The sequence below is a fragment of the Trichoderma breve genome, chromosome 2 (genome assembly GCF_028502605.1).
Source record: "Trichoderma breve strain T069 chromosome 2, whole genome shotgun sequence".
NCBI lineage: Eukaryota > Fungi > Ascomycota > Sordariomycetes > Hypocreales > Hypocreaceae > Trichoderma > Trichoderma breve.
Genome location: NC_079233.1, coordinates 7,012,443 through 7,032,986, shown reverse-complemented (window position 1 = coordinate 7,032,986; position 20,544 = coordinate 7,012,443). Strand labels below are relative to the sequence as shown.

The 20,544-nt window shown below is 47.1% G+C and overlaps 6 protein-coding genes across 6 annotated transcripts; 2 read left to right on the top strand and 4 right to left on the bottom strand.

The window, feature by feature from the left end:
• Positions 1-296: 296 nt before the first annotated feature.
• T069G_04386 (peptidase family s58 domain-containing protein) lies at positions 297-1,753 on the bottom strand (the record flags this gene model as incomplete). Its single annotated transcript, XM_056171596.1, has 7 exons — positions 297-353; positions 451-591; positions 647-716; positions 774-792; positions 850-1,348; positions 1,406-1,590; positions 1,648-1,753. The coding sequence occupies 7 exons, from the start codon at positions 1,751-1,753 to the stop codon at positions 297-299; spliced, it is 1,077 nt and encodes a 358-aa protein (XP_056032488.1).
• Positions 1,754-3,069: 1,316 nt separating this feature from the next.
• Positions 3,070-4,634, top strand: T069G_04385 (fungal specific transcription factor domain-containing protein; the record flags this gene model as incomplete). The annotated part of the gene is made up of 3 exons (XM_056171595.1): positions 3,070-3,118; positions 3,208-3,763; positions 3,818-4,634. 3 exons carry the CDS (start codon positions 3,070-3,072, stop codon positions 4,632-4,634), a joined length of 1,422 nt encoding a protein of 473 aa, XP_056032487.1.
• A 123-nt stretch (positions 4,635-4,757) lies between these two features.
• T069G_04384 (aminotransferase class-III domain-containing protein) lies at positions 4,758-6,331 on the bottom strand (the record flags this gene model as incomplete). The annotated part of the gene is made up of 3 exons (XM_056171594.1): positions 4,758-5,236; positions 5,300-5,511; positions 5,574-6,331. 3 exons carry the CDS (start codon positions 6,329-6,331, stop codon positions 4,758-4,760), a joined length of 1,449 nt encoding a protein of 482 aa, XP_056032486.1.
• A 441-nt stretch (positions 6,332-6,772) lies between these two features.
• On the bottom strand, positions 6,773-8,569 carry T069G_04383 (major facilitator superfamily domain-containing protein; the record flags this gene model as incomplete). Its single annotated transcript, XM_056171593.1, has 2 exons — positions 6,773-6,855; positions 6,901-8,569. The coding sequence occupies 2 exons, from the start codon at positions 8,567-8,569 to the stop codon at positions 6,773-6,775; spliced, it is 1,752 nt and encodes a 583-aa protein (XP_056032485.1).
• Positions 8,570-9,759: 1,190 nt separating this feature from the next.
• On the bottom strand, positions 9,760-13,119 carry T069G_04382 (pyridine nucleotide-disulfide oxidoreductase domain-containing protein; the record flags this gene model as incomplete). Its single annotated transcript, XM_056171592.1, has 1 exon — positions 9,760-13,119. One exon carries the CDS (start codon positions 13,117-13,119, stop codon positions 9,760-9,762), a length of 3,360 nt encoding a protein of 1,119 aa, XP_056032484.1.
• A 1,223-nt stretch (positions 13,120-14,342) lies between these two features.
• Positions 14,343-17,264, top strand: T069G_04381 (oxidoreductase molybdopterin binding domain-containing protein; the record flags this gene model as incomplete). Its single annotated transcript, XM_056171591.1, has 4 exons — positions 14,343-14,975; positions 15,051-15,297; positions 15,346-15,416; positions 15,489-17,264. The coding sequence occupies 4 exons, from the start codon at positions 14,343-14,345 to the stop codon at positions 17,262-17,264; spliced, it is 2,727 nt and encodes a 908-aa protein (XP_056032483.1).
• Positions 17,265-20,544: the final 3,280 nt, after the last annotated feature.

Sequence of the window (20,544 nt, the reverse complement as noted above, 5' to 3'; positions counted from 1 at the left end):
AATTTGAAATATCCTACGGTTTGTTTTTCTTCATGCAGGTCTTGGCACAAAGGCATCCGGCTCCCATTACGAGCTAAGCTCGTTATTACAAAGCAACTCCTGGATACTTGATCAGAGAGAGGTATATCAAGAGGACGGTATTGGCGTGCACACTCTGTCTATAAATCGTCAAATGTTAGACAATGGTGTTGGCTTGGCACCATCGGGTAAGCGGATGTAAAACAACAATATGCATTAGTCGTTATATAATTACCGCTCTCTACTCCAATTGTACTATTTAGGCACCATATACTTGTTCAATAAAGCTTGTACTCTGTCCAGCGGTAGGGCTTCAATTGTTCTTCCTTGAAATCCTGTCAGAGTTTCAGCCTGACATAGAGCGTTCAAAATAGCCTCCTCCGTAGCCTCTGATACTGCATATAGTAATGTGTCAATGGTTTCATTTCTTACAGTGTCGACTCCCTGTGTCTCCACGGGTGGCAGATAGGACATTCCATTCGATGCTTCGGCCAACTTATTCGGTGATGTTCCCGTAGAGAAGGCCAAGAAGATTTCGCCAGAAAAGTTTCGTCCAGCTGAGTGGCCACTGACCTGCACAAGCATCAGTATGAAACGTTAAAGGTAAGCTTAAAAATGGCATATGTACCTGAGCTACACCCATTCCAGCATGTTGGGCGAGTCTCTTCAGTTGGTGTGGAAGCAATGGTGCATCCGTTCTGCAGCTAGTCAGTGATCGACATCTTCTTGGTTGACAGTGAAGAGGTAAGACTTACGCAATAACTACAATGACACCTGATGTAATGTAAGTGTCTTTTTCCATGGATACCCTTCGTAGCGAGAATGACTTACTGCCTTCCATAGCTTTCCCCCCTTCTGGAGCCTCTTCCTTCTTCTCGGCTTCACCAGCTGACCTCTTACGATCCTCTTCCATCAAAAGCCTTCCGACTGGGACATCGGCTATTCGTAGATCTGGCCGTCCGCCGTGATTGGCCTGTACAACAACACCGAGAGTATAGTTCTTTTGTGGGCCAGGAACGACACGCGAGCTAGTGCCTGTGCCTCCCTTATAACCTGAACAAATCATAGCAGTGCCCCCGCCGTGATTGCCCTCAAGAACTTTTGGCTGATGTTGCGCTGCAGCTATTGCCTTGTTAACTACATCCCTGTCTATTACTGACGCGCAAATGTCGTTAAGATATCCATCAAACGTTTCTGCTACAACTGGGATCGTAAACCGGCGCAAAGCCTCTAAGTCGTTCTCTCCTCTCTTCCGAGATTGCTCCATGCACCATAGGAATAATGCATCGTAAACTTTGCCAATACTAACAGTATTTGTGATTGCAATTGGCTTGGAATGAATTAGCAATGGTGTTCATCGCTTGCTGAGACGAATACGTGAACTAACACAAGCAAGGTGGCCCCATTCGTAAATCATATGGGCGCCTGTCATTTCACCAGCTGCATTCAGGCCATGGGTAGCCGCATAACATGGCGACAGAGCTGTTTCTTCAGGGCCACGGGGCAAGATGACCGTGACTCCTGTGTGAATGCCGCGCTCCTCGTGAATGGTAACTTGACCAACTTGTACACCTGTAAAGTAAGGGTAAGCAATTGTTTCAGGTGTTTCACAGAAGGCAGCGATTTTACCATCAACGTCCAAGATAGAATTCTGGGGCCCTGGTGGGAACCTTCCCGGCGCATAGCCTAGATCTCGAATTCGAGGCTTCGTTGACTCTCCAGTTGGGACAATCATTGTTGACATGTGATATGAAATATTATACACTAAGTTCACAACGCAAATTGAATTTCACTAGCTAAACTCCAAGAATGCCAGGTCAGGCAAGGGGTTATATCCTGCTAAGTTGTGACCGTGTTGAAGTCTCATTTCATCAAGAATCTTGGCCGATATCATGGAAACCCGAAACGCGACGCTAATACTTGTGAGCTAGTCCTTTATTTGGTTTAGCATTCCTCTGCGTGAGAAGTACGCCTACTTCGCGTGTAGCACAGAATACGCTGTGCTTACAAGTACTCCGTAGGAAGAGCTGCCCCAGTCTAAATGCTTATCTCGTGTTTCTTGTTTTACAATCAAATGCGAAAGCCGAAGTCCCGACTTGTCTTCCTTCAATCCTCGAGTGTAATCCCCTCACCTTGTGACTCAAGCAAAACAATCGGCTGCAAAATTATTACGGGAGAAGCAAACTATTTTCCGGATCTGATGAATGCCCCAGCTCCAGGCTGCGTGAAGCAGACATGGTTCGCACAACAATTGCATGTGCCCGGTGTAGGTTAGTATACCGTTTCGGATACGCTTCTCGGATTCAATGTCTTTGCCTTCTAAGCGCTGCCTCAACAATTCAGATCATACAGTGTTTCAAAAATGTTAAACTGACCATTACAAAGAAAGGCTAAGATCAAATGTGTCCATAACGGCTCCCCGCCGTGCCAAAGCTGCATTAAGGAGGGCTCGGCAAGAGTTATCCATACTTGCACGCTTACACGTCCCATCATCAAGCGGAAGAAATTACCAGCCGCGTATGTAGCGCATCCATTCTAACCGTAAAAGAGAAATAAAAGTATCTAACTAGTAGGAATGAAACCGCCGGTAGTCACAAGCCTTCTACCGGTATACCTGAACGTAGCTCGGCCGAACATCACGCTACACCTGGCCCTCAAATAGAGAGGACAAGAAGTCCTTCTTCAAATCTCCACACGGAAATAGGCCATAAAGGAAGACCGAATGGCCAACAAAAGGATTTTGTACACGGCGTTGCCAAAGCGGCAAACGTATTTGTGATACAATTTCCAGAGCTAAACTTTCTGCATCTTCCCAGTTTCTTACAGGATTTAAAACACCTAGATGACCATACAGTTGACAACGTGGATCAACAAGAGTCTGACAGTCATGTAGCTAAGCTAAAGGGTTTGTGCCTCGCTCTTTTGGGTCTCTGTGCCCAATGGTGCGAGGATGAAGAATCCACAGAGGACTATATCTCATCCGCAAGGTCAAGCTTATCGGTCGCCGACCATCCGGACGTCTTCACAGTGCAGACACTCTTGGTCATAGCCATGTATGAGTGGGGATGTGGTAAGACATATAAGGCATGGGCAGATAGTGGTAAGTTTTACACAACTGTTGCTCTCTCCTTTCTTCTGCATAACTGTGGAAGAAACCGATTTTATCTTTAATGCTTAGACGTGTTACAGGAATGGCTATAAGATCCGCCCAGCTACTCAGTGCCCTTCCAAAGCAACGCGACATCACGGAACTGCAGAGTGAAATTCTGAACCGCACATTTTGGGCTTGCTTTGTCATGGACAGGCTCGTCTTCTGTGGGAAACCTCAGCCACTGGCTCTTCCCCTTCATTCAGTGGATGTACACTGGCCTATTGGACAGCGAGACTTTGCATTCGGCCAAACGACATCTCGTATCTACCCAAACGTTGAGCAAGGCAAAATTATTGATCATGCCAAGTATCATGACTTGGACAGAGTGTATACCCTGATTGTTCAAGGGTATGATGTTTGGTCCAAGATCCTGCATTGGATAGCCGGTGGTGGCCGTCGACGACCGTCTACTCGCCAGCAAATAGTATGCCCGTGGGAGCTTGGCTCCATCTGGCTTTCTCTATACGATGAATTGCAGGAGTGGCGGGGCAGGCATGAAAGTAGTATCCGATTTCCAGATACAGCGTTAGAAGTTCATGCAAGTCTTGGACAGGCACATTCTTTCGCGTATCTCAATCTGATATATCATCTCTGGTAATGTCTTTTCTCTGCATTCTGTCTGTCAGACCTTCTAATGATGCAAGCTAGCCGATTGTTTCTGGGACGTGAATACATCCCTTTTCTTCCGACGCCCACGTCCCAACCTTCAGGGCCGGTAGATCCGCCCCTTTTGGCGCAGGAGGCACCTTCGGGATGGTGGGAAGAAAGATCATATGAGCTGTTCGCATCTTCCGCACACATAACCGATATCCTTCGCCGGTTAGATGCTGCAGCGACGCCCTTTTTCACACCCTTCTCAGGCTTTTGTGCCTTCTCAGCCGCAACTATGAATGCATACGTCTTGTACTTCCCCCGAATGAACCTGGGTCGAAGTACGACAGCTGCGGCAGACTTCAACGCCGACAGAGCGTATCTTGACCGATTTCGTACACAGTGGGCAATAGGAGCTCGTTGGTGGACGGCCATAGAGACCATCCAGCGTCTATTCGAACGGGCCGGTCGTGACCAGGCCAAATTTATTGGCAAAACTCGCACAGACTTTTTAGCATTAGAGGCGATCATAAACCACAGTGCATCCAGCTTCCCCTCAGAGGTGGAAACTGATACTCATATGGAGCCTCAAGATCACCCGAGAGATTTACCAGCGACCCCTAGGTCTAATACTGTCAACGAAGGGCATGCGACTCTTGCCGGGAGCCATTCTATTTCTGAAGTGATGAGCGTTCGAAACTCGACACAGTTTCAGCAGCAGATACAGCCGCAGCTTGACACAATGTTATACTATGATGGTAATGGCAACGAGTGGAATGCCATCTGGCCTTTATGGGAGGATCAAATAGGCGTCTCTTTTGCACCAGAACATGCTCCGTGGGATTACGCTGCGGATTCAGCGTCAATGTTGTGATATTGGTCATTCAGCTGCGTTATTCAATCGGCCATGTATAGAGACTGCTATGGTTACAACTCTATTATAAGTTGATGATATACTCCCGCCTTAATGTACCCCTCCTAGTCTTAAGCTAGGCCGTTAAACTGCCACTTTTCCTCTCATTGCATTGTCATAGTGCAACTCAACCTCATGATAAGCGCGCCGAAGTGTCGAGATAATGATATCGAGCTCATCGTCCGAGATATTGAACGGGGGAGCAAGAAGAATATGATCTCCAACAACACCATCCACTGTTCCCACACAGGGATATACCGCCATACCCAAATCGAATGCCAATTGATGGATCTGGGCCCCAAATCCAACTGATGGCTCAAACGGAGTTTTTGTGTCCTTATCTTGGACAAACTCAAGCGCCCAGAACAGGCCGCGGCCACGGACATCACCTATGTACTTGCAGCACCCGAACTCAGTACGCAGACGCTGTCCAAATCTGGTGCCCAAGTCAGCGCATCTGGATACCAGCCCCTCCCTTCGGATAATTTTCTGTACAGCAAGTGCTGCTGAACATGCCGTCGGATGCGCCTGGAACGTGTGCCCATGATTGAACACGGATGTACCTTGACGTAGAGTGTTGACAATTCTGTCATTAACTAGCATGGCCGCAAGAGGCACGTATCCACCACCCAATCCTTTGCCGATGGTAACGATGTCAGGCAAGACGCCACCATCTTCCTGTTCAAAGGCAAAATATGATCCTGTACGGCCTACACCACACATGACCTCATCAAAATGTAGCAAGATACCATACTTGTCGCAAAGTGAACGAACACCACTGAAGTAACTCTTGGGGGCTGTGACACAGCCAGATGTTGCACCGACTACCGGCTCAACTCTGAAGTTGTGAATATCGTTAGACATGACAGATTGATGGAGATTTTTAAAAGGCAGACTCACATGAAAGAGATAATCTTCTCAGGTCCAATCTCCAAGAAATGGGCCTCCAGCTCATGGATTAATCTCTCTGCATATTCTTCTTCTGTCTCATTGTTGTGGCGATAGTGATACTCAAATGCGGGATTGACAAATGTTACATTCGGCAGAAGAACGTCTTCATAAGGTACTCGGCGTCCTAGAACTGATGAGACGGACATGGAACCAAATGTGTTCCCATGGTATGCCTGTCGGCGCGAGACGTAATGCTGTCGCTGTAGTTCGCCTCTTTCAAAGAAGTACTGCCGCGCGATCTTCATAGCTGATTCGTTTGCTTCACTGCCGCTGCCTACAAAAAAGGCCCTAGTCAAGCCGTGATCAAAGTAGCTGTCGCTGCCGCTGACAGAAGTGCCGCATTCGAGAATAAATTCGGCCAAATCTTCAGCTGCCGTTGTTGTATACGCGCCTGTGTGGATATAGCTTGTTCGTTGCATCTGAGCTGCAGTAGCTGCGATTACTTCGGCATTGCCATGACCAATGACAGCTACGGCTGCTCCTCCACAAGCATCGAGAATATAGCGGCCATCAGCGAGATAGAGGTAACTGCCATCGGCATGATCAACCAAATGAGGGCGAGTAACTAGTGATCGATGGAGCAAGGCAGGGGTGTCTCCGTCGTTAACAGAGGAGGAGGGGGCAGTCGTTGCAGTCTGCTTCAAATTTTGAGGTGGTGAAAGGAATGGAACATATAATTCCTCTCTTGATGTCTTGGAGACGGGCATTGAGCAACTTATAGATGCGGTAGCCATTGGACAGTTAGTGTTGAAAGAATCTGCGCCTAGAAAACAGAATTACCATGTGCTCTTCTATTTGTTTAAAATCGAGAGCCATAGCATTTATATGTAGAAAATGCACGGATAATCTTAGTCAACTTATTAACATAGCATGCTATATGGCTTGCTTTACACCACATCGTCAATTACATGCGACAATGTCTATCTCCATAACTTAAACTACGGCCAGCGATATGGGTCTAAGCACCTTCCAAAGCCGAAACGCGAGATGCGAAAAGAGTTCGTGGACAACGTGCCTAATGTGAAACTTGAACTACTTTTAACCATTTGACTATGAACCCATCAATATCCAATTAAGAAATACTACTCCGTACATGCATACAAAACATTACTTTTGTTCCACAATACCCATCTCACCAATCCACCACCTCATACGGCATCGCCCAACCGCACAAGGAAAAGTGGCACGACAGCCACCGCGTTGAATAGCCCTGCAATCCAAAACTTTTTCCCTAGAGAATTGAAACCATGAGGATGAATCTGAGATGGCGGCAGACGAACTCCTGGTTGATACTTGAATATTAAGGTGTAAAACAGACCGCCAATATTGCCGCCAGCACCAACAATGCCTGCAACAGCACCGATGTTCTTTGGCCGCAGATGGCCGTAGATTGAGTAACAGGCGCCATTGGCTGCAAAGCCAGTGATTGCAATGAACACAATAAAACCAATGACGCCGCCGATAGTTGCATGATTTTTGTTTATGTAGACTCCTAGGCCGATCATTGCGATTCCTTGTGAGAGAGCTGTACCTAGGAGCCAGTACATCTTAGCTCGCAGTCCAAATCGAGCGTAGAGAATGTCTGATATAATTCCACCCATCGGCCGAGCAAACAAGTTCATAAGACCGTAGGTTGATGCTGCATAAGCGGCATCAGAGATGGTAAATGTCTCGCTGGAAAACAAACTAAAAATTAAGCCAGGGAGAGCCGCGTCCATTGCTGTCTCGAGACCAAAAGTGAGTAAATAGCACATAGCGCACGCCCAGACGCGGAGATCGATGAGAATGGCGAGCAGCGCTGCCATTGTCAACGGCTCAGAATGTGCACTCTCAACACTAACTTGGGTAGGCTGCTCTCCAGATGTCGCATTCAGTGGTTTGGGGTTGGTGGAATTTGGGGTAAGTTCGTCGCCAGAATCCACAATTATCTGTTCTTGAGTGGCAGCTCCTTGAAGTCTCAGTCCATTTTGTTTCCCTCTGCCTTCCTCCATAACAGTGGTCTGGAGTTTTCGGCGAGCTGACCATTTACCACCCGGTTGGTCTTTTCCGAATATTAAAATGATGATAGCGACAAGGACAAGGCATGGTACGGGAACCGTAACAAAACAGAGACGCCACGAGAGGTGGGAACTTAAACCGGCCTTAATGTATCGCTGGTATAGTCCGATCATCACAGCAACAGTAACACCACCACCTAGGTTACCCCAGCCACCGGAAAACGCGTTTGCTGTACCAACAATGGATTTATCGAAAAAGGTAGTTGTATACGCCTGGGTTGGAACAAAGGTACCGCCAAGGATAGAGATGAAAAATCGCACCGCCTCTAGGCCTTGAATATTCGTTACCAACGCCGCGAAGCCGGATGGGATTGCACCCAGAATGAGTAGGGCGGCCAGTACTTTTCGAGGACCAAACTTATCACAAGCTGGGCCAGCAATGAGACGGACAAGGGCCGTGCCACCAAGAGAAGCCAGGTTGGAGTTGGTAACTTGATCTTGGGTGAGGTTTAGATCCGTCTTCACAGCCTCAGGAACAAGCGGAGAAAAAGCAAACCAAGAAAGAAAGGCCACAAAGAATCCTAGAGTAGCGAGCCAGAACGCTTGGGAATAGGAGTCGTCCCATACTCGAAAAAGAGGAAATGTAAGACTTTTTCCATTTAAAGGGTTGATTTCGGCTCTTCGCCAAAGTGATGACCACCGGAACTTATGGTCACCGCCGGATGTGCTTTTCCATTGTTTGCCCTTCTCTGTTGTTATTCGGCCGTTAACAGAATCACTAGTGTTGTCGATCCCGTTGTGCTGCGAAAAGGATACGCTCCGATGAGATCCACTGGTAATGGATGGTGATTGGTTGTTGGTGATTTGATATGTCTTCTTGTCATCTTGAATGGTAGACTGCGATGTGCTGGAGGCAATATCTGCCTCCACATCCAAAGTCCGTGGCATGTCTCCTTTCCGTTCTGTATTATGAAGAGATAAGAAGGAATCTTGAGGTCCAGTCTATAGGTTGAAGGGATTGAGGGTCCGCGAGAGTTTTGTGTTGATATATCTATTTTCTCGTTCTTGATGCTGCCACATTGGCATTATTAATACTGTGAAACTCTTCAAGAAAAATATAGAGACTAACCTTGCTTTTGATAGAAGAGATATTGCAGTTCTTCAGAAGAGCTTGAATTATTATCCAAGTAGAAGAGTGAATTAGAGACACAAAGTATTTGCTCTTACTCAGAATTTACAATATTCTCATTCTATTTCATCGTCGACTTAAATATCCTATATAATGCATCATAATGGCAAACGCAGGCCTGTGATATCGTATTGCATACATCGTAGGAGGCTCATCTAAGATACAACTTAAAGGCAGATAAGAGCCTAGAATAGCACATGAGTGCTTATCGCTTATTGATACAGAGATAATCCAACCGGAGATGCAAAATTCTACTCTAACACGTACAGCCCTCACTAGGGGTAGTAACATAGTACCCTTTTTACCAGGGGCAAAGGCTAAGACACCTCCATCACGGCATATCTATATGGTTGTAAATCTCCGATCCTCCTCATACCTGCTTAACACGTTATCGAGGGTATGAGTCTCTAACTCCCCGACAATATTTACCCTGAATGTTCCGGGATCATCACAGGGAGGGGTGAAGGGTAGGTTATAGTAGCACTGATAAGAGAACATACGGTGATAGGCTAGTGAGGGGGTTGAACAACAAATCCATGCCGGCTTAGGAGAGCTAGGTCGTAGTAGTGGTAGTGGAAATTTGTGCTGATAAGTAAGTTCCTTCCCGTATAACAGAGATAAGGAGAGCCAAGAACCAACAAAGAGGTGAGTAGTGCTGATATTTTAGTTTTCATGGCCAGTATGACTAGAAGATTACTTAGTCTCAGAGTCACCCATACACAGCTTGACAGCCATCGGTTGGATTGCACCCGACCGTAATGAAGCTACAGTAAACACAATATTAAGGAGCAATTATTGAGCCGATGTTGTTCTCATGGGCGTTTTCACTCACGATTACGAGAAGTGCCAATATTACAGCAGAGATGAATCCCGCATTAATACGATAGTAAAGTACAGAAAATTACCCTGAACAGACGAGATACCGCAAGTTCATGGTCAGTCAGCATTTCTACCAATCAAGTGCGCCGCTACCACCACAAACTTTAATTGGGGTTGCTAGAGCCGCGCTTGACAGCGGATCTATCATCTTGCCGAGCGGAAGCGGCTCTACAATCTCAACCGCTTGATCTGAATCCTTCACTAAGAGCCTCAGCTCTTCACCTGCTTTCCGTAGCATCCACTTGGTTGTTGATAGTACTGCATCTAGTGCCTCTGTAGGAGGAAGATAGAGAAGTACAGCATCATTCTCCTCGTCTGCCTTGGCTTCAAAGGTCATAATAGAGTAGTTGGTGTCCGAGCAGCTTCCACCTCCCTCAGCGGGATTAGGATTCAACAAGTAATTCCTCTTGTGTAATGGACAGGATACATATTCTCGGCCCTGCTCATCCTCACCTACTAGGCCGTCCGCTAACACAAATGCTTTCTTATGAGGACACATATTTTGTGATGCGCGTAGACCCCGGCCAGGTATGTTCCACACAGCCAACTGAACTTCGCCATATTTGACGGCTACTGACGTTGGCGCATCACTCTGGCGGTCCAAATTGGAAAGTTTGCAGATAGATCGCCATTCCCACTTGGCATCTTTAGCAATATCTAGCAGACTGAAGTGAAGAGGTGAACTGTCCTCAGGCCAGTCTACAGGGCGTTCCTGTGCCCGCTCAGTGATCTTCTCGGATACGATCTGAGTTTCGTCTGTGTTGGCAAACTGTTTGAAGGCCTTGCGTCGCTCTGGATTGTTGACAACATTGGTCCATTCACAGTGATATGAACCAACAAGTATCTCCATCTCCTTTTCCAAGTCGGCACATATGCCAAGCTTGTCGTCAACAATAACCTCTTTCAGGCCCTTGAGGCCACCGGGGTACTTTTCAATCCAGCGCGCTGTCCTCTCGAGCTTGTCCGCTGATTGAATGTAAAAAATAAGAAAGCGATCAAGGATTTTAATCGCTTCTCGTCGGGTAACGTCCTCAACTAGCAGTTCAGCATGGCGAGGTTTTGCGCCGCCGTTACCGCCTACGAAGATGTTCCATCCCTTTGGCGTCGCGATGAGACCAAAGTCTTTGCCTTGTGCTTCGGCGCATTCACGAACGCAGCCGGATACACCGCCTTTGAATTTATGGGGCGCCCGCAGGCCCTTGTAGCGATTCTCGACTTCAGCAGCAAGACCGACCGAATCGCCGACTCCAAATCGGCACCAGGTATTGCCTACACATGACTTGACTGTGCGAAGTGCCTTGCCATAAGCATGACCGCTCTCAAAGCCGGCATTGATGAGCAGCTCCCAAATCTGGGGGAGATCTTGTTTCTTTGCACCAAACATGTCGATGCGCTGGCCACCTGTGATCTTGGTATATAATCCGAATTTTTCCGCGACTTCTCCAATGACCTTGAGTCCTGTTGGTGTAATCTCACCAGCGGGGAGACGTGGAACAACCGAATAAGTACCATCGCGCTGTACATTGGCGAGGTATCGGTCATTTGTATCCTGCGTCTGGCGCAGTGAAGGTTTCATGATGTTCTCGTTGTATAAGGAGCTAAGGATTGATCCAACCGCCGGCTTGCAAACTTCACAGCCAAGGCCGTCAGTCTTTTTCCCGACGGCCTTCATCACTGCGGTAAATTTTTTGAGCTTTCTGAATTTGATGATTTGGTATAGTTCCTGTCGCGAGTAGGGAAAATCCTTGCAGAGATGATTGGAGATTTCAACACCAGCGTCCTTGAGCGCTTTGTTGAAGATGCTAGTAGCCAAGGGCACACAGCCTCCGCATCCCATTCCGCACTTTGTTGAGGATTTCATCTCTCCAAAAGAACGAATACCGCCAGTCTTCACGCACTCCACAATGTCGCCTTTACTAACATTGTGGCAGCTGCAGACCTGAGCATCATGGGGCAGATCGTCACCTTCCTCTTCTCCCTCCTTTGCGGCACCGATGATGAATTCGGCGGGAGGCTTTTCGATGGGTTTGCCTGTATTACACAGGCCCACGAGTTTGACATAGTCTTTTACATCGCCAACCATCATGCCTCCGAGGATGTATTTGCCGTCTGCCGTGAAGATGTATTTCTTGTAAACGTCCGAGAAAGGGTCCCGATATGTCAATGCTTTGACTTTTTTCTTTATTTCTTCTGGAGTTGGGGGCATTGCTTGAGCCTTGCGAGCTGCATGAGCACTGGTTGCTCCTGGTAGTGGTTTGCTTATCTTTCCCTGATCCGCAAAGAAATCGCCAAAGGAAGCGACATCGACTCCCATTAATTTGAGTTTGGTGCTGATGTTGGGAGCTTTCAACTCTCTCATGCTGTGGTAGGGTCCTTCCGTCAAGTTGAAGGCTAGAACCTCAGCCATCTCGATACCAGGAGCGATTAAACCAAATGTTTCGTCAAGAAAGTTGGCACACTCTCCAATAGCATAGATGTGAGACAAGTTGGTCTGGAGGTGATTGTCGACGATAAAACCACCGCCTCGGCTGGCTACCGTTATGGGAGTACTTGCGGCGAGATCATCGCGAGGTTTAATCCCGACAGCAAATACGACCATGTCAACTTCGCATTCTTGGTCCGGCAGCCCATCCTTCCCCTCAAGAAGGAGGCCAGTGAGTCTCTCGTCATCGTTCAATAAGAGATTTCGAACTCGAGCTTGAAGCAGAACTTCAACACCAAGAGACTTGACTTTTTCCAGTACTAGCGTTCCACCTTCTTGATCAAGCTGACGACTAAGTACCCAGCGGTTTCGCTCTACCAGTACAACTTGGTCTACTTCTTCAAGATCAAGGAGAGCCTTGGCCGCTTCCAATCCAAGGAGACCGCCGCCAATGACGGCTGCTTTGCGAATGCGACGCCCAATGACACTGGGCGCATTTACTGCATACCCGATGATATCATCAAGATCCTTGATCGTTCTGTATACAAAAGTGCCTCTGGTATTCTGGAATTGTTGTAGTGAGATATATGGTGGCAAGGCCGCATTAGAACCGGTAGCAAGGATGCACTCGTCGTATTGGAAATGCAACCCATTAGCGGTTTTGAGAGATTTGGCATGGCTGTCAATCGAAACCACAAGGTCCGATGTATGATATGTGAGTTTTCCCTCGGCATGTGATGAATACCATTGTAGCGGGTTGAGGTAAAGACTCTCGGTAGAGCGGTTCGTAAAGTATTGTGTGAGACCAACACGATTATATGCGATGTGAGGTTCCTCGCCGAAAACAGTCACCTCCCACTCATCTCGGCCGCTGTCGATATCGTATTTGAGAAGCTTTTCAATAAAGGCAATGCCAACCATGCCAAGCCCAACAACAGCAGCACGCTTCTTTGGTCGTTGCGGAAGGATCTCTGACCCCGGCTGGGTGGCGCGAACTACTCCATTCATTTTATTGTTTTAAGTCGGGAATCTCTGGAGAAAGCATGACACCTATTCAGAAGTCGAACATACTGTTCTGGCAAGGTGAATAGTTTTATTGAAAAGCGTGGGCATGACATCTCCCTCTCCTCCAGCAACGAGGCATTCGAGACAACGCAAACTTCCTTGTCGTGGGGGACACAAAGGCAACGTGAGCACTCCGAGGACTTGTGTTACACAAGTTGTGTATGACAGATTAGAATCCTTCTTCCGTACACAGTAGCATTATAAGCTTTGTCCGTCAATCTCCTCGGAAGAGTTTGAGTTCATCATTTATCTCTACTAGATAGGTGTCCAATGTCAGATAAACTAAGATACAACGTCCCGCCGGAGCAAGTAGATCATCACTAATAGACAATAGATTGGAGATAATAGTCGTAATTGATGATAGTATAGGTAGGGTTGCAGTGATAATGATGCACATAGCGCGCGTTTAATGAGATCTCTGTTGTTATCTCTTGCTTAGGCTGGATCATGATATTCACTTATCTATTTGTCGTCTGGCTAGATTCCATTACACTTTGGCATATTAACTGCATGAGCTGACGCGCTAGTAGTTCCGCGGAGAAACCCAATCTAGATAGCGATTTAGCAAGAGTATGGGGTATGCTTGTCCGTACTCCCAAGTTGTCTGGCAAAGGCTCCATCCGTTTATCTGGGCTGGCCGTCGTTATACAGGAGGCGAATGGGAAAACTACCGAAATAAGCAAGCAACTTGCTGGGACGTTATCGCTGGACTCTTATTGGCCACAGCCTCACCAGGGTAAGTTGGGTTGCGTTATGGGAAACCCCTAGGGTGGGCTTAGTTCAAGCTTTAGCCGAAATAGTCCACGGAGAATGCGAATCGTAAGGGTGTCAGCAATATGGTATTATTGACTCTCGCGTTTTAGGTGGCATGATTGTAATATCGACTATACGGTAGAATAATGGGATGAAGTCAGTAAATTCTCAAAGTTTAGCCAGAAATAATACTGCTGTCATTGTCAACTTTTAGGTGATCATGAATTCCTGTGTGCTTCCTCCTCTTGCAGCTACCAGTTTATGATTCATATGGTGATTCTCTCGCCGTCTTACACTCTGATACTGTCATTTATCTCTTTAAGAGAGATCCGTTAAACTCTATTTATCACTGAGAGGATTTTCATTTTTAATTAGGCCATACAAATTCCCTTTGTTATTGCAGTACAAAAAATATGGCAACGGATCAGTTGGTATCAGACTCTCGCTCTGAGAGTGGAGAGGACTGGTCCTCGTCCTTGCCATCATCTCCTGAATCATCGGCACCAACAACACCACAATCACGTAGTCCACGCTTAACAGCAAAACTACAGTCGGTTCAAATTGTCCATGATGCTCCGTTACAGTCTTCTACGTCAGACAATGACGACATTCCACTCCCTCCTATCCCGAAAACCGAACCTATCCAACCACTCTCCACCGACTCTCAAACGCCTGACCATTGGATTGCACGAGATGCCCGGATGATTCGACTGACGGGAAAACATCCGTGTAATGTCGAGGCTCCCTTGTCTGCATTGTTCAAAGCTGGGTTCCTTACTCCCCAGAACCTATTCTATGTTCGAAGTCATGGAGATACACCACGAATCAGCTTGAAGCAAGCACAAGACTGGAAACTCCGAATCCATGGACTTGTTGAGGAGGAATTGGAATTCTCGATTCAGGATCTGAAAGAAAAGTTCCCGGTTGTCACGCTGCCCGTGACGCTCGTCTGTGCTGGCAACCGCCGGAAGGAGCAAAATATGGTAGTGAAGGGGCTAGGATTCAATTGGGGTGCCGCTGGTGTATCCACTGGTCTCTTTACAGGTGTATACTTGGCCGATATTCTCGCCTACTGCAAACCGAAAAACCCTCTTCTCTCCGCATATCCCTCTTATGACAAGCCTGTCCCCGGACGTGCTCGTCACGTCATCTTTGAGGGCGCCGATGAGCTTCCGAAAGGAAAGTACGGCACATCTCAGAGGCTCAGCTGGGCATTGGACCGTAGCAAGAGCATGCTGATATCTTGGGGCCTCAACGGCGAGGATCTTTCTCCGGATCACGGCTATCCTCTTAGATTGGTTGTCCCAGGTCAAATTGGTGGACGAATGGTCAAATGGCTCCAACGAATAGAGGTTTCCGACTGTGAGAGTCAGCATCACTTGCATTTCTTTGACAACAAGCTTCTTCCTACCACAGTAACAGCAGATCAAGCAAGGAATGAAGACAAATGGTGGTACGATCCTAAATACATCATCAATGAGCTGAACGTGAACGCGGCAGTTTGCTCACCTGCCCACAATGACACACTGCAAGTGGAATCTGATGCCTCTATGACGCAGACAATTACAGTAGAGGGATACGCGTACACGGGTGGTGGACGACGTATAACTCGAGTAGAGGCGACACTCGACGATGGAGACACGTGGAAACTCTGTGACATAACCTATCCAGAGGATCTGTACCGAAGTTATCCGATTGAACACCATCCTTACTTTGGCAAGCTTGATTTGAGCACGACAGATATGAGTTTTTCCTGGTGCTTCTGGAAAGTTGAGATTGACGTCAAGTCGCTGCTAGCAATTCGAGATGCTGGGTTCATTATGGTGCGAGCAATGGATGAAGCGTTAAGCATCATGCCACGGGACATGTACTGGAATGCTACTTCTATGATGAATTCGTGGTGGTTTCGAGTCGCTGTCCATGGGGAGAACAACGGCCAGACTCTTCGATTTGAACATCCTACCGTGCCTGGCAACGCAAGTGGAGGTTGGATGCAGCGTATGAAGGAAGCTGGGATGAACCCAAAGTTCCCTCGTCTGGGAGAAAACAGCCCAACTTCCAGCGCCATCGCCGAAGACTCGAGTAAGGCGCAGGGACCCCAGGCGGACGAAGAAGCCAAGAGCGTCATGATAAACCCAGACAAAGTGTCAGTGCTTGTTACTGCGGCCGAGCTCGCGGAGCACGCCGACGGCGAAGGTCCATCGCCTTGGTTTGTTGTTGAAGGCCACGTATATGATGGCACTGGTTTTCTCTCGGCTCACCCTGGCGGAGAACAGTCCATTCGTTTAGCAGCTGGTGAGGATGCTACAGAAGACTTCATGGCCATTCACTCCATGGATGCGAAGAAAATGTTGAGGGATTACCACATTGGTAAGCTGGAACAACCTTCAGAATCATCGAGATCTGCAATGGCAGCAAGCCCTCAGCCTCAAGATGATCCATCCAAGCCATTTTTGGAACCCAAGGTGTGGAAGAATGTTCTTCTAGTACAAAAGAGAGAGGTCTCTCATGACTCGCGAATCTTTCGTTTCGCCCTGCCTCATGAAGACCAACCACTCGGTCTGCCAGTGGGACAGCACGTGTATCTTCGGATAAAGAAGTTCGACAAAACAACTGGTAAAACAGAGATTGTGCAGCGAGCATATACTCCATATAGCGGCAGTACCCAGCGTGGCTTTATCGATCTTCTCATCAAAGTGTACTTTCCATCAAACGAGTTATCGCAAAAGAGTCCTTTTGCAGGAGGACAAATGACCATGCTACTCGAAAATATGGTAGTAAACACAAACACCAGTGAGTTCACGGTGGAATTGAAGGGTCCCATCGGCCATTTTACATACATCGGTGATAATCGGGTGCAATGGAAGCCGAATAATTCTATCCGCAATGTCAAGAAGCTTGCGATGATTGCCGGTGGCAGTGGTATTACTCCAATGTGGACCACATTAAAGGCCATTGCAGACGAGTACTCGGCTTGCGCGTCGTCTGAACAGGTCAACCGCGTCGAGGTATGGCTCGTCTATGCCAATCGAGAGGAAGAAGACATCCTCATTCGCGAAGAGCTCGATCAGCTCTGGCATGTCATGAAGGGAAATTTCCACATGTGGCATGTTCTGAGTTCCAAGAAACTGAATGCAGACTGGAAGATGGGACGAGGGTATGTTGGATTAGAGTGTCTCCAACAGCACCTCCCTTCAGCACCTTCTACACCCACTGATGCAGATCTCGAGGATACGCTGGCGCTAGTTTGTGGACCCCCAGCTATGGAAGCAAATGTTTCTTCTGCGTTACAAGAGCTTGGATGGAGCCTTGAAAAGAACGTCGTGTTTTTTTAAAATAAATGTTTCAAAGTTACTTGCTTCATTTTTGGTCGGGATAGACTCATCGAACTGCATTCCCATCACCATCTCGTCTTTATGGCTGATTTGTGAAATGCCAAAAAAATATGTAGAGTCGGGGTGTGTTATGAACATTACTTCGGCACATCTAATAATCCGCCATATTGGTAACGTTAGCGGCAGTCATGTCTTACCCGAGGATTGCGGCGTAATATCACCATTAGAAGTTCCGAAGTCCGAATCATAACCGGGAGGCTTTCTTGACACGATATAGCCGTGAAGCCCAATATCAACCACAATCATAATTATAACACGATCTGTGGTTAAGGAATCAGCCTTCTATGGCCATTAGACTTCCATCAGTTTTAATAACATGAACTTTGACAAGTCACAATGAATATGATTTGGTCGGTTCAGCCAATACACCTCATGGTTTCTATTAATATACAGTCATACTTTGTGTCGTCTTCATCGCCCGGCATATCTTTTCAGGCTTTTTTTTCCGACGGCTTATTTCGCACCACACAGCCTTGTATTTCGTCTTATTGGAGAAAAGTCACTCAATTCTATTCAATGGCTTTATTTAGCATTCATACTGGGAGACGATATAATTCATTTGTTATAGGGTATCGTCTCGTGCAACTACTGCCGGGTAAAGCCGCGCGTACGAGTTTTGTGTGTCGCCTAAACGGGAGATGAGCACTTTGAGATAGCACAAAGTCACTAGTTGCATACGCTTGTAATGAAGTAACATGTGCTAAAAAAAAAGTTTACAAATGGTTGAAATCTCTTCTGCAGACTCTCGCCGAACTTTTCTGTCTGAAGAATTTACAAATCACCCAGAGGTTAGAGAGCTTCCAAAATGGGCTACGTGGTTGCAGATCTACATCTACCAGTCCAGATCCAGCTGCCTAGCCTGGCGCTTGGGAACAAATCGGTGCCATTCACTCAGGGGTGAATCTTTCTCCGGAGTTGCCCGTCCACAGGTAACCTTTGTCATGTTATAGTACAACTTAGTGCAATGCAGTTCTGAAGAACCATGTTAACGGGACAACTCTACTGGTCGTTCTGTAATCACGCGTGCAAATCATTACGTTCTAAGGAAAGAGAGAAGAAAGAATGAAAATAATGTAACGTTGGAGCGCACAGGCTGACAACAGTTTCACTCACAATCACAATAAACATGTTGAGCAGGACTTAAATCTTACTCGACACGGAATTATTTGTCTGCTAGACGATGTATGAGAATCAGGTTCCTGAGACACATTTCATGTTGAGGTAATATATGTAGATGCATGTTTCTGGATTGGGAATCTTTCTTTGTACAGTAGAATGCATGTTTAAGATGGAGAACTACGCTCTGTCTGCGTGTATGGCTTCTGATTGCCTTGCTCGTAAACCATTAGCCTTTCCATCTTCTCCTACCATGCAACGTCTGACTGTTCCGCATATTCGCAGTTCGTGGTGATGCTCCAGACAAGGAATATACAATTTGTGCCAAGGGTGCCTATTCCCAATGGGCTGCTTACATGGGGCGGCGGCCGTCAAGTGCCGATCACAGCCCTAAATAGGACGGGGCTTCACGATGCCACGGAATGGGAATGCCGAAGCTACGGAGATTTCGCCCAGACCTGCTTAATGCGACACTGGACGTTACCTACACAATTATGGCCAATAGAGTACCCGGAGTCGAAATAAAGAACGGATGAACCCTTCCCTTAACTCAATGCAGCCGGATCAGCACTCACCGTCGATAAAGTTGAGAGGCACAGGAAGATCAGTGGGTTGATGGGATTTTCGTTACTCGCCTATGTATGCAAGGAATGGCTATCAAGCTGTTTTGCATTCAAAGCCATTTCATCGACAAGTGCTCCGTAGCTTAAGGCGATGAAATCTTATGCCAAGGCAGATTAATTGCGCTCGTGGAGCAAACGACGAGCATCGGCTACCAATTGCCAGTGCCTTCCGCATAAAGTAAGCTTGAAACTTGACACTCAGCCAGCAGGACGATTTCCGAAGCACGGCTGAGCTGAGAATCTACGGCTACTACGTGAGCTCGTAGTAGCTATTCTCGTTCTCGGGCAAGCATCATCTTGTGTTGACTGCATTGGACGACCTCCTTTGACTAGCTTCTCCTGGCTGCACAATACGGAGCCGAATTGCCCTGCGTAAAATGAGATGAGGTCCCAACTTCTATAAACGCTACAGTTTCAACATCATTACCTGCCGCTTTGGGAATAATTTTCTCACTGTTTGGCCGCAGAAAAACCCGAACAGCCGCGCTAATAAGTCTCCACGTGTTGCCTGAACCTCAAGACCCGCTGGATTGCAGCACGCGCCCTGTTGCGATCTTAGAACGGCCGCATTGGGTTCAACGGCCAAACAGATGCAGATATTCCCAGTACGTGTATGGGATACATGTATGAACTTTGCAGTTTAATGTAGCATGCAGATGACAATGCGACGTTGTCCAACCGAGGCAGAATGTGTCGGGCCGTGTACTCATACGATTACATAGAACAGATGCGGAAACAACATTAGCCCCCGTGTTTTGTAACTTGTAATTGCATTCAATGTATCCCCCGTAAAACTCGAGCTACTATCCCCGACTCCGTTTTAGTTATTAGATAGTAATACGGTGGGCCCGTTTTAGACTAACACCATCAATGTAGCCGTGATACCGCAGGCAAGTTTGGACTGCTAAAACGACTATTCTCTGAGAGAAACAAATAATTTTCGATGCTTAGTATCATTGCCAGGGGTTCTTTGGGCCACGAAGTAAGAGAAGAGTATCCTTTGTGGGCATAGCTTGGGACAGCTCTCACTCAACACGCTAAGTAGAAACTACCCCCAACCTTTGCAGGCTACAACGGCTAGAGCTGAAGAACACCCAATGAACGATATCCGGGAGCAAGACAGCCTCAAGTACAGGGGCTCTATGGAGAAACAAGCTGACAATGGCAAGGCCGATGCCACTCTGACACATCTATAATTGTACAGAGCTAAGAGTGTAAGCCGATACATTGCAAAACTCAACATGGAGTACCGACGGAGCTTGGGTCGATTCGAAGAAGACTACTTGCTGAAAAGGGAAGCTGTGGTTAACATCCAAGACTGTACTCATGGGTTGACATGGCATCAAGACGAGTATATAATGGACAGTGATTCTGCTCCTCGAGTCAAACATCATCACTCTCAACCCATTCCTCAACAGCCACCGGTCCTTTGACATCTCCAACAGACCAATTCTCCAAAAGATCCAATCCAAACCGCCAAA